Here is a 14,897-nt window from a genome sequence, read left to right on the forward strand (position 1 = left end):
GAAATTCTGTTGTCAATCAGGGATATTTAAAGTCTGCCCCCTAATGGTTACGTTTTTAAACCCTCCATAAAGAAAACTACACCAGGGAGCGCAACGCTGTCCACTCAAACATATTGAAAAAAACAAGTACTGTGATATGACCGAGTAATCAACTGGCAAGGTTTCTTAAATGTACACTACTCACAAAAAGTTAGGGATGTTGGACATCTGTGTGAAATTCATGGAAAGGTTCATGCAACAGTGATATTATATCATGAAAGTATAGACCATTTAAGTAGAAACATGAAGTGCTGAGTTCTTCATCTCAAACAATTTATTGAAACAAAAACTAACAACAGTGTTGGGTGTACCACAAAAGAAAAAAAGTCAACTATTGCTAACTTTTTGTGTATATTATTGAGTATATTCCTCTATAACTGCAATGGCTACCCCAGATGGCCATGTCTTGTAATTGTTTTTGTTCTCAATCAGAGATAAAGAGGAAAAACTATTTTTCTGAAATCATGTTCATTCTGTGCACTCTTGGTTGCTAACCTATTGCCCCAGGTAGCCACAAAGGCAGAGATAGCAAAAGATTCCCCACACACACTTTTAAGAAAAATAAAGAGAAAAAAAGTTGTCCATTAAAAGAGACAAATCCAGATTTTTGTTTCTTCTTAAAAAGACTTTGTCAACTTTACATTGTTGTGTACCCGGGTTTTTTTCTGTTGACGGCCACATGGAGAGCCACAGAATTTCCCCTTTAGGAAAAATGTATGGCATCAGAAAATCTAGCTTTAATGGACTCTTTCAAGCACAAGGGAACACGACGCCTTATGAGGAAAAAAAAATATGCATGAGTTTTTTTTTTTTCCTCACAGCGCACAGCCAGTGCGAAGCCTCCTCCCAACAGGAGCAAGATATCCCAAGGCATCTTCTTGCCAACCACCTGCCATCTCAGCACAGTCGGGAGATCATTCACCTTCTTATCTGTGAGGTTTGAACAGGAAACAGTAATTAGTTTGAGAGGTCATTGTCACATCCTCATTTTACAGTACAGGTATTGGGGCTGCTATGTTTTGTTCATGCGATTAGTGGAAATAAAACATATGCTTTACCTGTTTCAGTGTGTCCATAGCCGCCACATGTGGGCAGCTGGGAGAGGGACGAAGATGAGCATGGACACCAAGACAGAAACAGTTCCATCTTAAACAAACCTGAGAAACAAAGACAGCAGTGTTAGACACGATCTGTAATGTTGTTTTAATACGTGTCTGCTGTGTTTCCAGTGTTTTCACAGTTCAAATGTGTCTGATGGAACTATGAACAAATATGCATTTAGTGTATCACTGTAAATGCATATTTATACTACATTCTGTGTGTTGAAGAAAGTTAATTCAATTGAGTTAGAAGGTTCTAAAACAAAAGCAATGGAGGATGGACAAAGTTGCAAATTTTGTATACATTGGCAAACAAAACTAGTAAAGTGTTTGCAATTTCTGGGTTTTCCCCAAGCATTTGTCATGAAATATGATCTAATCTTCATCAAATTCACAACAGTGACAAAAACAGTATTTCTACCCCGTCCCTCCACGCTCCATGTCGAACGGTCCTTGGGCAAGACACTGAACCCTAAGCTCCTCCCGGTGGTTCAGGTGAGCGACCTACATGGCAGCCACTGCCATCAGTGTGTGAGTGACATTGTAAAGCTCTATATAAGAGGACATTTACCATTTAACCCAGCCATTAACATAAAAAAATGGATGGAGGGGGAATGGTTTAAAATGGGTGAGAATTGAACTGCATTGTAACATGTACTATGTATATGTACATAATGATGACAATGAAAGCTTCTATTCTATTGTAAGCAATTTGGCTACACGGACAATAGGACCAGTTTGTTGCTGGTTTTTGGTCTTATGGACTTGTTGACACTAAGAAACCACATCATAGTTGTGTGGCTCATATTCCAGTAAGTTCATCTTTGAGTCCAAGTGGGTGTTTTTGTCAGTGTTCTAAAAAAATACATCTTGTGTTACTATGTAAAAATAAAGAGAAGAGAAAACAAGAGACCCACTCTGTTGCCCAGCCATCTGTGAAATCCGGCTCCCTGGTGAACCACAGGACCACCAGCAGGATGAAGATGGTGAGTACTGCCCCCTCAGCAAACCTCATGCTCCCCAGCTTTCTGTACTCCTCCTTCAGCACCCCGTACGCCTCCTTATCTCTGTCGCTTTTCACACCACAGCCAAGTGCAAAGCTGCATATGGGTCAACCAATAAAAGAAAGGTAGGAAGATTTATCAGCATGGACTAGCTTCAAAGAAGAAATTAAACTTTTAGGTAGAGTGATGGTATTTGTAGCTTTTAGACAGAATATTACAGTTTGTGTCTATATCAAATATTCTTTACTATTATATGTGGTGAGCATTTGATAAGTGACAGTTTGAATTCCAATTAACTTATTAACTTACGTCTGATAGAGGAAATGTCACCGGGGGGAAAAAAGTTGTGCCCTGGTCTTCACTTCTATATCATTTAAACAGTATAAAGTCACGCAACAATGCACTCACTCATAACGTAACTGTTCACCTTCTATATAGAATAAATAGTCTAGTAGTTCACAAATGGAAAAAAAAGCACAGAAGTTTTGTTGCTACTTGCCAAACCACAGCCTGTTAACAAGTCAAGGAAACCATGAGTGTTATTAACATTGACAAAGGTGTTGTTCTATTTATGTGTGTAAGTTCCTCAAAACTTTTTCAGCCACCATAAGCTTTAGAATTCCAATCTAAGGCTATAAAATCTTTTCAAGGCACAGCCAAATCTTAAGACTATTCGATTCAATTCAACTTTAATTATATAGCGCCAATTCACAACAAAGTCATCTCAAGGCACTTTACAGAATAAAGTCAAGACTATAAAGATGTATAGAGAGAACCCAACAATTCCCCCTTGAGCAAGCCATAGGCAACAGGGGACACGAAAAACTCCTTTTAATGGAAGAAACCTCCAGCAGAATCAGGCTGAGGGTGGGTGGCCATCTGCCTTGACCGGTTGGGATGAGTGGAAAGTGAAGAGAGAATAGAGAAGAGTACCTAAAAGCAACAACAAAACATTGGGCAGGTTGGTAAGACCAGCAGCTTCACACTGGAAAACACACAGCTTCACAAGAACACTATCAATTTCTATCAATGTAACAAAACGAAAAGGCCTCAACTAAAACTACCAAGAAGGTCTGAGAACTAATCGTAAAGCCTTCTATGAGCTCGGATTTAAATCAGAAAAAGTTCAAACATACAGTCAGAAGAAACCTGAGATTTTCACTTCAATATGATAAACTCAATTACTCAGAGAAATATCCTCTAACCTTACTTCAAGCCCAGGAACATGAACTGCAGCCAAAGCCAGGAAAAACGCAGCATGATCACCGTATTGGGAAAAGCAAAGCCGAACCAGCGGGCAAAATTGATCACACTACCATTGTCAGGAAATATCCTTCACAGTAAAATTGAAATGTATGTAGGGATGTGAGAATGAAAGGAGGAAGAAATATGACCACCCACTTTTACATTTCTGTAATACACTTTCCCTTGTACACTGAGTGATGTTTACCGATGCCTCAATTGTCCATTTGACCCCTTAGGATGAGGTTAGGTGTTGTTCCAGTGAGTGTTACTGTGCCTCCGATGTTGGCAGAGTAACACACACTCACACTCAGACTCAGAAGGTCGTTTTTTGGCCTCCATTGCTTTTCTCCTAAACTGCTGCACTGTCTCTGGAGTCCACTCGTATCTATCTAGAGACATTGAAATTGAAGTAAATATAAGAATTATTCTGTGGAAATGTATCCTTTTACTGTACTTGGTCATCCAGGTGAGTTTTGGTTTTTGTTGGAGGCTGTTTCTCGTTGATTATTTCATGCTTAGTTTGTCTGACCTCGAGCTCAAATGCATGGTTGTCTTCAGCTGCAGCCTGGAGATCTCGTTGATCGGCCACGGCCTCGGTGGCTTTCAGCTGCTGCAGCACAGCGTGAGCGATGGGCCGCATCATGGCTGTGGTGGCTTATTGATCCCTCAGTGCTGAAAGCCACAGTACCAGATTCCCTGGGAAAACACTGCTGTAACGGCCTACCCGAGGAAAATGCTGCCACATCCGAGTTGGCAGCAGAGGCAGGGGGTGAGGTTGGAGAGCTACATCTACCTAGTGGGAGTTGGCTGCAGAATATTTGTTGAAACTACATTTTCTTTCTATGTTAAGTGAGATATCCATATAAGGCTGTAGCCTAAAGCAGGAAATAAAAACATGACAGTGCAGCCAGCTCCAATGACTGGAGGTTTCAACTGGTTTGTTTGACTTATTATCAAGACAGGCTGGATACTAATTGTCTAAATAGTTAGCAGAAGCAACTTGGCAGGATAATTTTAAAATTTTGGCAGATTGGGCAACATGCTGCTGACAAATGGCCTAGTTGTTTGCCAGCAGGACTCACTGTTGGGCTGTTGGATCAAGATGGGCTATACAACTGGAAGATTGTGGTGAGTGTGTGTGTGTCTGTGTGTGTGTGGTTGCAGGTAGTCAGCATCATTGTTAGTATCAGTACTCTTTCTTACAGCGATGGACGGACACCAACAAGCATTAAAACTCCAAGGGGAATCGGTTTATGAAGGTTCCCGTACTCGACTGCGATTGCTACCAAGAGGCCACCCATGAACAGCATGGTGGAGTCCTGCAGATACTGTATACTAACCTGCAACCACAGACACAAACTTTAGGAGAAGAATAAAAACACACACTGATGCACAACAGTCATAGTAACAAACAGTAATTCAACCAAAGTAATTCAGCTCAATTGAGGGGGTCAACAGATTTATCCATGTCTGTAAATGACCATCCCTTATATCAGAGAAGTGTTCACTGGTTTTAAGGAAAATATACTCCTCAATCTGCCTTTTCTGAGTTGCAGAGATTATATATTTATATCTACTATTTGGGGAGGCTGTAGCTCAGTTGGTACGGCAGTTGACCACAGGGTCAGTGGTTCAATCCCTGGTCCTGGCTATATGTCAAAGTTTTTCTGGGCAAGACACTGAAACCCTGAAGATACTGAAAGGGCATCTGGCCTAAAAGCTGAAATCAAAATGCGGACAGTGGTCCGCTTTAGCGACCCTGAACTCATAGGATAAGACGAAAGGACAAAGTAAATAAATAAATGATATCTATTATTTATTTGACCCATTAACATGTAATGCCTATGATGTGGCCAGCAGATGTCGCCATTTTATCTGTGGAAAATTCTTGTAAACAGTGAAACGTTTTTACCACAATTGTCTAATATTGATTCAGAGCTTCAGAAAGCCTCAGTTTACCCGCTACTGTGATTAAAGTGCCTGAACCCTGAGAAATACTAGACCAGGGGTCTAGTGGCAGTTATCTGAGCATAACTGCATTATGCACTGCTGATTAGTGCGTGTGTTGAATAGCGCAGGGTTAGTTTGCCATTGTTTTTGTACTTTCGCCATAATATGATTTTGATTGTGGGAAATTTTATTGCAGGATTATTTTTACCTTGTTTTATTCCAATCTGAGTAATTCTGCCACTATTGATCCTGTTCATTAGTTGGTCAAATAAGGGCTAAAAAGGTCACGAAGGCTACACAGCAAGTCCAAATTCTTTCTTTTTACTTAGCTAGAAGAGTGTAAATAAGGTTTGTTACCATTCCAGCCTTCACGATGCCCATCATAGGGAAGAGTACGACTGGCAGCAAGGCTGTCACACCCAGGGGCATACACTCTGTGCACCGATACAGAGCCATGAGGATGATGACGTAACCACATCTTGCCTCCTGTAAACACAGACAGTTGGCTCAGGAGAAAATGTCAAAGTAGAAAAAGTGATCAGACTAAATAGTTTGAATGATGACAAACATTAAATCATCATGGCGGCATTCTGTCATTTTGCATCTCATATTTACAAAGATACTTGTTTGATGCAGATGAAGATGTAAGGTTCGATTAGATTTGGCACAAAGAGTACAAACGTACACACACACACAAACACACACACACACACACACACACACACACAAGTACAATGACCTCCAGCATTTCAACTTTCAACGTGTAAATGTTTGAAAGGCAATAAGGCTTTAAACATGGAGATGGAAGCAACTCTGATCATAAAACAGTTTGTAGTATTCTTGTCTCATTAAGTAACTCTATACTTTCCCAGAACAAGATATAATGTTAATCAATCTGTTAACACTGTCTAAAGTCACAGTTAACTTTGAACATATTATACAGATTAAAACGGTCATGCATATACATGCACACTCATGCACCAATGTTGGGCGGATGATTGGCAGGGGAAGGAGTAGCAAAGGAGTGACTACGATGATGATGTAGTTTCTGTGGTACCACATTCACTTCAACCAGTTAACCATGATTCTCCAGATGGAAAAAAAAAGGTTTGATAAGATAAGACGAGCAGAGTTGTGCTCCGTACTGAGGCACTGAGGTAAGGAGATTGATATGAACGTCGTTTTAGTCTTTATATGGCACCATAACAAACATTAACTTTACACCCAGAAGATCATAACAGCTGGACAGAGAGACAGATGAAGGCGCTGGGGAAAGACAAAGTTGACAGTAAAGTTACAGCAGAGAGGGGCGAGATTGACTGAGACAATGAAAAGGTAAATAACCTGAAGGGGTTCAGCTCTGTCAGGTTTAACTAAAGGTCAGGAGCTGAAAGGCAGGAATGTGTAAGAATGGGGCTGTGATTTCTGTGGTCAGGTTGTCTGCACGTAGTGTTTTTGTTTTTTATTTCTGTGGTTGTCAAAGTCTCATTGCACTTGCTCTAAGTTCCTTTGTAGTTGTTTTCAGTCTTCATTTAGAGTCTTTTTGTGGTCGTTTTGCATCGCTTTCTGATTGTTTGAGTTTCTTTGCGATTGCTTTGAGCCTCCTTTAAGTCATCTTACATCTGTTTGTTGCTGTTAAGACTCTCCCAGGACGTCATCCTAACATAATTACGATGTCTTTAAGCCACAGACTATACCTATTGACTATCCCATTAGGAGACACATTTAACACAGTATCAGCTTCTTAGATATTTCACTTGATTACTTGATACTTTACTATTTGTTATAATGTTTGGAAACTGGTTGAAATACATAACGACAAAACAGGCTACAAACTGCAAAAGCATGATGTTCTCTTACAAATAGCATGATTTTAACATACTGGATATATAGCTCTCTGTTGAGTGACAGTATGTTAAGCTTGGGGCCATCTGAGCTCTGTTGTGTAACAGTCTTTTTCCATTATTGATCTTTGGTGTAAAAACAACCCTAAATCAAATGTAACAGCACACAAACGGTGTGAAGGTCTTATTAAAAAGAAAAAAAAAAAGTTATAGTAATTATTATTCATTCAAAAAGTGATTCTAGTTTGTTTGGCTGCAATGTTATTTAAAAAAGCTATCACTATTTTTAGGCGCAAGGTCAGAGAACATTGATGGTCTGATTATTTTCTCAAACACACATACATTTACTGTATATTGACATCAATACAGTAAAAAAGCAAATGGGATGAAAAGTTGAGTTTGGTGGTATGTTTTTTTCAATTTCTAAATATGTATATTGCCTGTGAAAAGAAGCTTTGGAGGTCCTGGAAACTTTTAATTAATTGTTACAATTGCAACTTTGCAAATTACTGGAGCGACTACTCAGAGACTCCAGGACCTAAAAACAGTAATAACATTTTTAAATAACATTGCAGCCAAACAAACTAGAATCACTTTTTGCTTGAATAAATACTATAACTGATTTTTTTTTCTTTAATACGAGCTGCACACTGTGTGTCTGTTGTTATATTTGATTTAGTTGTTTTTTTTTTACACCAAAGATCAATAGAGAAAAAAGGCTGTTACACAACAGAGCTCAGATGGCCTGAACACACTCTCACTGAACCAGAGAGCTACATATTCATATTAAAATCATGCTATTTGTAAGAGAACGTCATGCTTTTGGAGTTTGTAGCCTGTTTTGTTATTATATATTTCAACCAGTTTCCAAACATTATAACAAATCCAGCAAAAAAATCATCAATGAAAGATTTTTATCTTAAGTAAAATATTCAAGAATACTGTGTTGAGTTTGTTTGTTAGGATGATGTTTCTGGGACAGAGAGCAGCCAACACAGTTTAATCATTATCACAGCCAAATGTCGACCAATCAGAAAAGCACAGCGGCCCCGAGGGTCAGTGGCTTCTGAACAATATCTATTGATCACCCTCTATACACAGTGCTGCACCCTGAATGCGAGGGGGGCATTCAGCTCAGTCTTGTTTGGTGAAAACAGGCAGCAAATTTCACAGGTTTCCACAAAACGTTTTAGTTTCGGTGGTAAAAAGTAGACTGTTTTTGTGACTAGTGATGAGGGCAGCAGTGATTCTGCTGGGCATCATCCTCCTGCTAGATGCCACGTTTGCAGCAGAAGGTAAATCTTTAAGTTTATCTTTTCTTATTTAACTGATCTGTTCATTTCATACAGATACATAAACTCAAATCAACAAATGCAGACTCCACTGCAGATTTAATTTTTGATGTACATGTCACAGGAATTTAATTTTGTTAATGTTTAATAAAAAATAAAAGTATTGCCTGATGCATGCAATGTGATTAGCAGCTGTGTGTAAAGCACATGTCAACATAAAACACGTAAAATGAATGTATTGTGTATTTTGTTTTAATGACTTTGGTGCATGTGCAACACAATAGTTGTAACTAACATGAACATATACTTAATGAAGGACTGTACTTATCTACAATTCAGAGGTACTTGGCACTCAGAGATAGTTGTGCTTTACTTCAGTATTTCCAAATTATGCTACTTTTTGCTGATACATTTCATCAATAAATATTTTACATATTTGACTCTAGAGCATTTGACAAATAAAGTTGTATTCAATTTTACATTTTCACAAATACCGAAAAGGTAATCCATTTAAAATATACAACAAGTTAAACCAGAGATTTCCAATACTCTTCTGGACTGTGACTTGTTATTACTGTAGCTCTAAAGAGACTTTTCTCCCCCAAACTTTTGAAGGTAAAACTTATCTAACACTTAACTTTAAAACTGAGGTTTAAAGAAAAGTTTTTTTTTTTTTATTGAATACTTTTTTTTCTTCCCCCACATTTCATCTCACAACCTTTCAAATGTATCTTGTGACCCACAGGAGGGGCCTGGACCCTAGGTTAGGAACCACTAAGCTGAAATGCCTTGTACCTGTACTCCCATCTCCACATATTTTACCATTTGATCCGATAAATACATTTATCTGATTATTCTTAAGAAAAATTAATATTCAGAACTTGTAATGGAGTATGTTTGCTGTATTGATACTTGACACTTGAGTAAAGATTCTGAATACTTTTTTCAATCTGCAATGACACAACCTGGATTTCTACAGAGTCCTGTATTGGCCGCTGTGGCTCCTTTGACCAGCAGAGCAAATGTCAGTGTGACTCCATGTGTGCGTACTATGGAAGCTGCTGTCAAGACTTTGACACCATCTGTCCCAAAAAAAGTCAGTGCAGTGGTAGAATACCACATTTTCATTCAACAAAATAATCTGATGACTAGAGGTCTGCGCTTTCATAAATAATGAATTTGCAACATTTTCATGTGAGAAAAAAACTTGCTTCCCTTCTGTTCCCGGCAGCTCGGGGCGACACCTTCGGGGAAACACAGGGACGAACAGAAGTACCGACTACTTTGGATACAACTCTTGCACCCAGTGTCACAGTACCAGAAGTGGTGTCCAATCAGGGACCCATACCACCTGCAGACACAGACCCCTGCAGTGGGCGGCCTTTTGATGCTTTTCTACAGCTGAAGAACGGGTCGATCTATGCATTCAGAGGTAAACCTGGAAACTGGACAGGGTTTCAGTCTCATGATAGTATTTTTGCTCTATATTTATCTACTGATGGTGATGGAGAATCCTCATTGTGGATCTGAGTTAGCTTTAATCATTAGCTGAAGATCCAGAGAAAACTGAGAAAGCTTTGGAACAAGGTTGCAGAATGAGGATTGATAAAACTGCTATGAACGGTTTTAATTAAGTTGACACCAGCGCTCTGTGGGAATTAAACCATGTTTGCAGGATTTCTATTGTTTCTGACTCTGTCACGTTCCATTTAACGAAACAACCAGCAGAGTTAACGGAGGACCCCAGTGTAGACACAAGTCTGACAGACAGGTTGCACAAAAGTTTATTTTAACACAAAAACAAAGCAAGCTAACTGGATTCAGGCAAACCCAATCGAGAGAAGAAGATCGGGAATAAGGCCAAAAACGCTCAACTGACAAAAAGGCAAAGCGTGAGTGTGGAGTAACTGGCTTTTTACTGCTGCAAACAAATTTCAGGTGTGTGTGCCTAGAAGCAGAGGCAGAGCAACGAAAGTGAGTGACAGCTAAAAGGGCAAAACTCATTGCCCTGATGACAATGATGAAGAATGAGAATGTAAAAATATGTAAAGAATATGTGAACGTACTTGGAAATTTGGATCATGACTAACTCCTCAGCTGTTATAAGTAAACAAACCTTTCTCATTTTCTTTCCTGATTTTCTTCTGTTAGAAGTAGATTCATCCTTCAGGTTATACGAATCAAAAGGTCCGTAAATACTCCGATTTTTCAAAGGGAAAGAACCGGAAAAGAGAAGGTTGAAGAAAATCTACTGAAAAGAGACAGTAAATCACCCCCTAAAAAGTAAATAGTCTAGAAAAACAGAAAAAACTTTGACACAGAACAAAATCTAACAATTCTGTATCATTTAAATACAAAACAGTCCTAACGTCTCCAAATGAAAACAAAACATTGGCTCTCTAGACTTAATGTCTCTGCACTTCAACGTTGACAGAGTATTTATTCATCAGCATTTTGATTATGATTACTATCTTACTTTTTCTGTTATCTATAAGAGATCAGACAACCATTAATATTCACCACTTATTCTAATACTGATTACTTGACAGCAAACAAAATGATTTACAGGGACATTAAAACCAATAAATCTGTGCGTTTGACTGAGCAATGCAGGCCTCACATGATTTTTTAATCTTTTTCAGTCTTGGTGCTTGGTACTGGTGCTGTGGACTATCCTTGTTAAAAATGAAATAGTCTTTTGACACACAGCATGGACACACTATCATACTGATCCTTTCTTCTAGGTGAATATTTTTTTGAGTTGGATGAGTCGTCTGTACTTCCTGGTTACCCCAAACTCATCCAGGACGTGTGGGGCATCCCAGGACCCATCGACGCTGCGTTCACGCGCATCAACTGCCAGGGAAAATCCTACATCTTTAAGGTGCGTCTCTTGAGAGCCAGAGAGAGTATTTGTCAAGGGGCAAGTCCTACTTTTAAAGTATTTTTTCAAAAACAAGGGATGGGCCCTCAAAATGCTTTAGTCATCATAAACCAAAAAATTAATATAGAAGGTTCACTTAAATAAACAAAAATGTACTTTGTATAAACACCTCATGTTTTAAGCTCACTGGGCTGAAAATTCACATTCAGTTGAATTAGCTTGAATGAACCAAAACACATACAGTAAATTAGGAATAAAGGAAAAACACATTAGGTGATTCCATTAAATTTCTGTGTGTTTTGCAGTGAAGCTACATTAAAGGGTCAGGATTTACACATTGCTCACAATCCACATTGTGTTAAAACTGCACTGCTTGGGCTGTGTGTTTATTCCCCCTCAGGGGAAACAGTACTGGAGGTTTGACGGTGATGTCCTGGATGAGGACTATCCGCGGGACATTTCAGTTGGGTTTGAAAACATACCAAATGACATTGATGCCGCATTTGCAATCTCAGCTCCAAGTCATCGTGGCAAGGAGAAAGCCTACTTCTTCAAAGGTATTCGAGTGCGCGTGTGTCGTATTTTTCAGCTTTGTGACTTATGCCCAGTGGCACAGTGGTTTCTAATCTTTTTTTGTAGCAGTTGTTGTTTCCAGTGACTCTTTTACGTAAAGCAATTTGTATCATTTGTTCCATGCAGTTTGACCAATGGCGATTCTTTTATTTGAATAGATTTGTTTATTGGCCTGTGCAGTGAAATCTTCAGTATATTCAAATACAAGACAGTCAAAAAATAACACATAATTTGTGCAGCAAAAGTTTTTGTTTGTTTCCTGTTTGTTTATAATCCTGTAGTCTTCTAATTTTTGTTGCAAGTCCTTTGAGGGCCGTGACTCACAGGTTACTAACCTCCCATAATGAATAGTTCATCTTCTTAAGTAAACTACTGAGGTAATTGTACTAGTTAAGTTATTCCATTGTACAATGTGAAAGAAAATTTTGTACACAAATAAATAATAATATTATGATAATATTCTAAATAATAATAATAATAATAATAATAATAATAATAATAATAATAATGTATAAATAAGTGCCACCTTTACCAGTAGCAAAATCAAATCAATGCTTACGTATGTATTTATCCAGCAGCAGAAAATTATCTGCACATTAATAGTTTGCATAAAAGTTTTTTTTTTTTCACAGCAGATACATTTGACCTGTTATAATGTGGAAAACACAGGTGTTATTAAAGAGACTAACATGATCACTACGCTAAGACTGGGTCAGCTAAATGTTGTTGTTGTTTTTTTCAGGGGATAAATATTATCAGTATGAGTTCAAGCACCAGCCGTCACATGAGGAGTGTGTCCGCATGAGCCAGTCCTCCCCGTCAGTGCTGTTCACGCAATACACAGAGCTTTTCTGTGACCAGTCATGGGGGGATTTCTTCGAAGAGCTCTTTGGAAGCTCCTGTAAGCATGAGTTTATTTGTACAGGGAATGTAAATGAATTGTGAGAAACTGGGCCCCTGGGCACAGAAGGGTCCTTTAACCTATGGGACCCCAAGAATGTCTATCTTCAGTAGTTGTGTTTCTCTTGGGTGATTTTTGATAATTTTTTTCTCTTTTGAGTTATTTGTTTCTATATTTGGTTGTCGTGTCTCTTCTAGTTTTTTTTTTTTTTTTTTTTATTATATTTATGTGGTTGCTTTGTGTGAATTTTAGCCCCAGTAAATGATCATTGTATATGTACATTATGTTAAGTAATTCACAAGTAAACTCAAACAGAGGCTCTGAAAGGCCTCCCATTTGGTAATCCATCCATGATAGGCACAAACATAAAGCATGAACCACTACTTTGAATGGTGCATCTAAATTACCAGGACCCACACTAAATGCATGGCACAGAGACCCTAATAATACAATAATAATATAATTTCCCACACCATAATCCGAATTTAACCCCCACCTTGTTTTATCGTGTTTTATTAGTCTGACCCCAACTTTACCCTAATCCTAACCAGTTACACAGGCCTACTGATGAGCCCTGGTGGAAATGAGCTGACATATACGCTCACTGGTTCCTTCATCATGTACACCTGTATATCTAAGTATATCTTAAGTGTAAATGCAGTAATAGTGTATACAAACACTGGACTGGAAACAGTCAAGTGGCTGGAAATGGAGGGAAAGTGCAATAGCATTAGTTTGCTGGTTTACAAATGATATGAGAGAAGATATTACCAAAGCCGAAAATAAAAAGGGCTGAAACGGGTATCGTGACATAAAAACAGCTTTTGAAACACTGTACAGCTTTTGTATTTTCTATCTGCATACATATCCCCATTGCACAGGTAAGGATTCCAATCCTGTTTCTCTTTTACTGCTTCCTTTTCATTCAGTGAGCCGTGGGGCCGTGGGCCCCCATTTCATCAGTGGGGACTGGTACGGGATCGACCCCCCCATAGATGCTGCGATGGTGGGACGAGTCTACGTCGCTCCCAAACCTACTCCATCTTCTCGTTCACGGGCAAGCAGGTGGAAATGGTTCTTCTATGGCATCAGTCTCAAGAACTATTTTTTGGTTCCAGTTAGCACCTTTATTTTTCTGTCTGCAGACGGAGGAAGAGGCCCAGCAAGAAGCGTGGACAGAGACGAAGGCAGAGTCGCCAAACACTGTTGGATGATTACTGGAATTATGACTGGTCTGACTTAATCGACTACACTGACTTTAGTGATGATAGCACCACAAACAAACCAACTCCTGTTCAAAATGTGTATTTTTTCCAGAGAGGTAATGTATAAATGTGCCATGAGCCAAATTCTTATCTTTAAAGGTCTTTAAAAACACGGACGCAGATAATTTTCTTTAAGCCTTGATTGTGATTTGTGTTTTCTTTTCTTTTTATGATGGCAGATAAATACTACAGAGTGGACCTCCAGACAAAACGTGTGTCTTCTGCTACACCTCCTTACCCACGATCTATTGCAAAATACTGGTTGGGCTGCCAACATGAAGCGACACCTGATATATCCAGGGCAGAGAAGAAATAGACAAGATCCTTTGTCTGAGTTCGGAGGAAATACAGAGAAAGCCGAGAGAAAACTCTGTCTTAGACTTATCCTGCTTATTACAATATGAACTTCAAATAGAATCTGTAATTTTTGTTCTCTAAACTAGTCTCTTTTGGAAAATGTCCCTTCTGGTGTAGAACACGCTGAAATTCTGCATGGTTGAGTCCCTCACGTGATCAAGCCTTTCTGACATAAAATATTTGACACTTAGAAGTTTTACATATTGATGGAACATTTATTCCGTGAACGTGATTATGCTCTGACTTACATCTGTATGTATACAGTGCCCTCTGTTGACCAATGTAATCCTGTGCATGACAGCAACAATAAAACCTGTTTTCGCTGCGATCCTAATCTTCTGAATCATATCTTGACATAAGTGCACCCTCTGCTGGAGAAAATACCAAACACACAATTCCCAATGTTACATTTGAAGACGTTTTTTATATTGTAGGCAACATTT

The 14,897-nt window shown here is 38.8% G+C and overlaps 1 protein-coding gene and 1 pseudogene across 1 annotated transcript; one reads left to right on the top strand and one right to left on the bottom strand.

The window, feature by feature from the left end:
* Window positions 1–583: 583 nt before the first annotated feature.
* LOC137107898 (solute carrier family 13 member 2-like) lies at window positions 584–7,152 on the bottom strand (annotated as a pseudogene).
* A 1,133-nt stretch (window positions 7,153–8,285) lies between these two features.
* vtnb (vitronectin b) lies at window positions 8,286–14,782 on the top strand. Its single transcript, XM_067492347.1, has 9 exons — window positions 8,286–8,477; window positions 9,454–9,570; window positions 9,706–9,906; window positions 11,219–11,358; window positions 11,759–11,915; window positions 12,674–12,832; window positions 13,762–13,897; window positions 13,978–14,153; window positions 14,277–14,782. Exons 1-9 carry the CDS (start codon window positions 8,414–8,416, stop codon window positions 14,411–14,413), a joined length of 1,287 nt encoding a protein of 428 aa, XP_067348448.1. The 5' UTR covers window positions 8,286–8,413; the 3' UTR covers window positions 14,414–14,782.
* The last annotated feature ends 115 nt before the right edge of the window (window positions 14,783–14,897 follow it).

Source organism: Channa argus, chromosome 22, assembly GCF_033026475.1.
Source record: "Channa argus isolate prfri chromosome 22, Channa argus male v1.0, whole genome shotgun sequence".
Taxonomy (NCBI): Eukaryota; Metazoa; Chordata; class Actinopteri; order Anabantiformes; family Channidae; genus Channa; species Channa argus.

Bases quoted from the DNA above. Each gene is read 5' to 3' on its own strand.
- vtnb (XM_067492347.1), top strand. From the start codon at position 8,414: ATGAGGGCAGCAGTGATTCTGCTGGGCATCATCCTCCTGCTAGATGCC. The intron at 9,571-9,705 runs GTCAGTGCAGTG...TGTTCCCGGCAG, and splicing joins CACCATCTGTCCCAAAAAAA to CTCGGGGCGACACCTTCGGG. The intron at 14,154-14,276 runs GTAATGTATAAA...TTATGATGGCAG, and splicing joins TGTGTATTTTTTCCAGAGAG to ATAAATACTACAGAGTGGAC.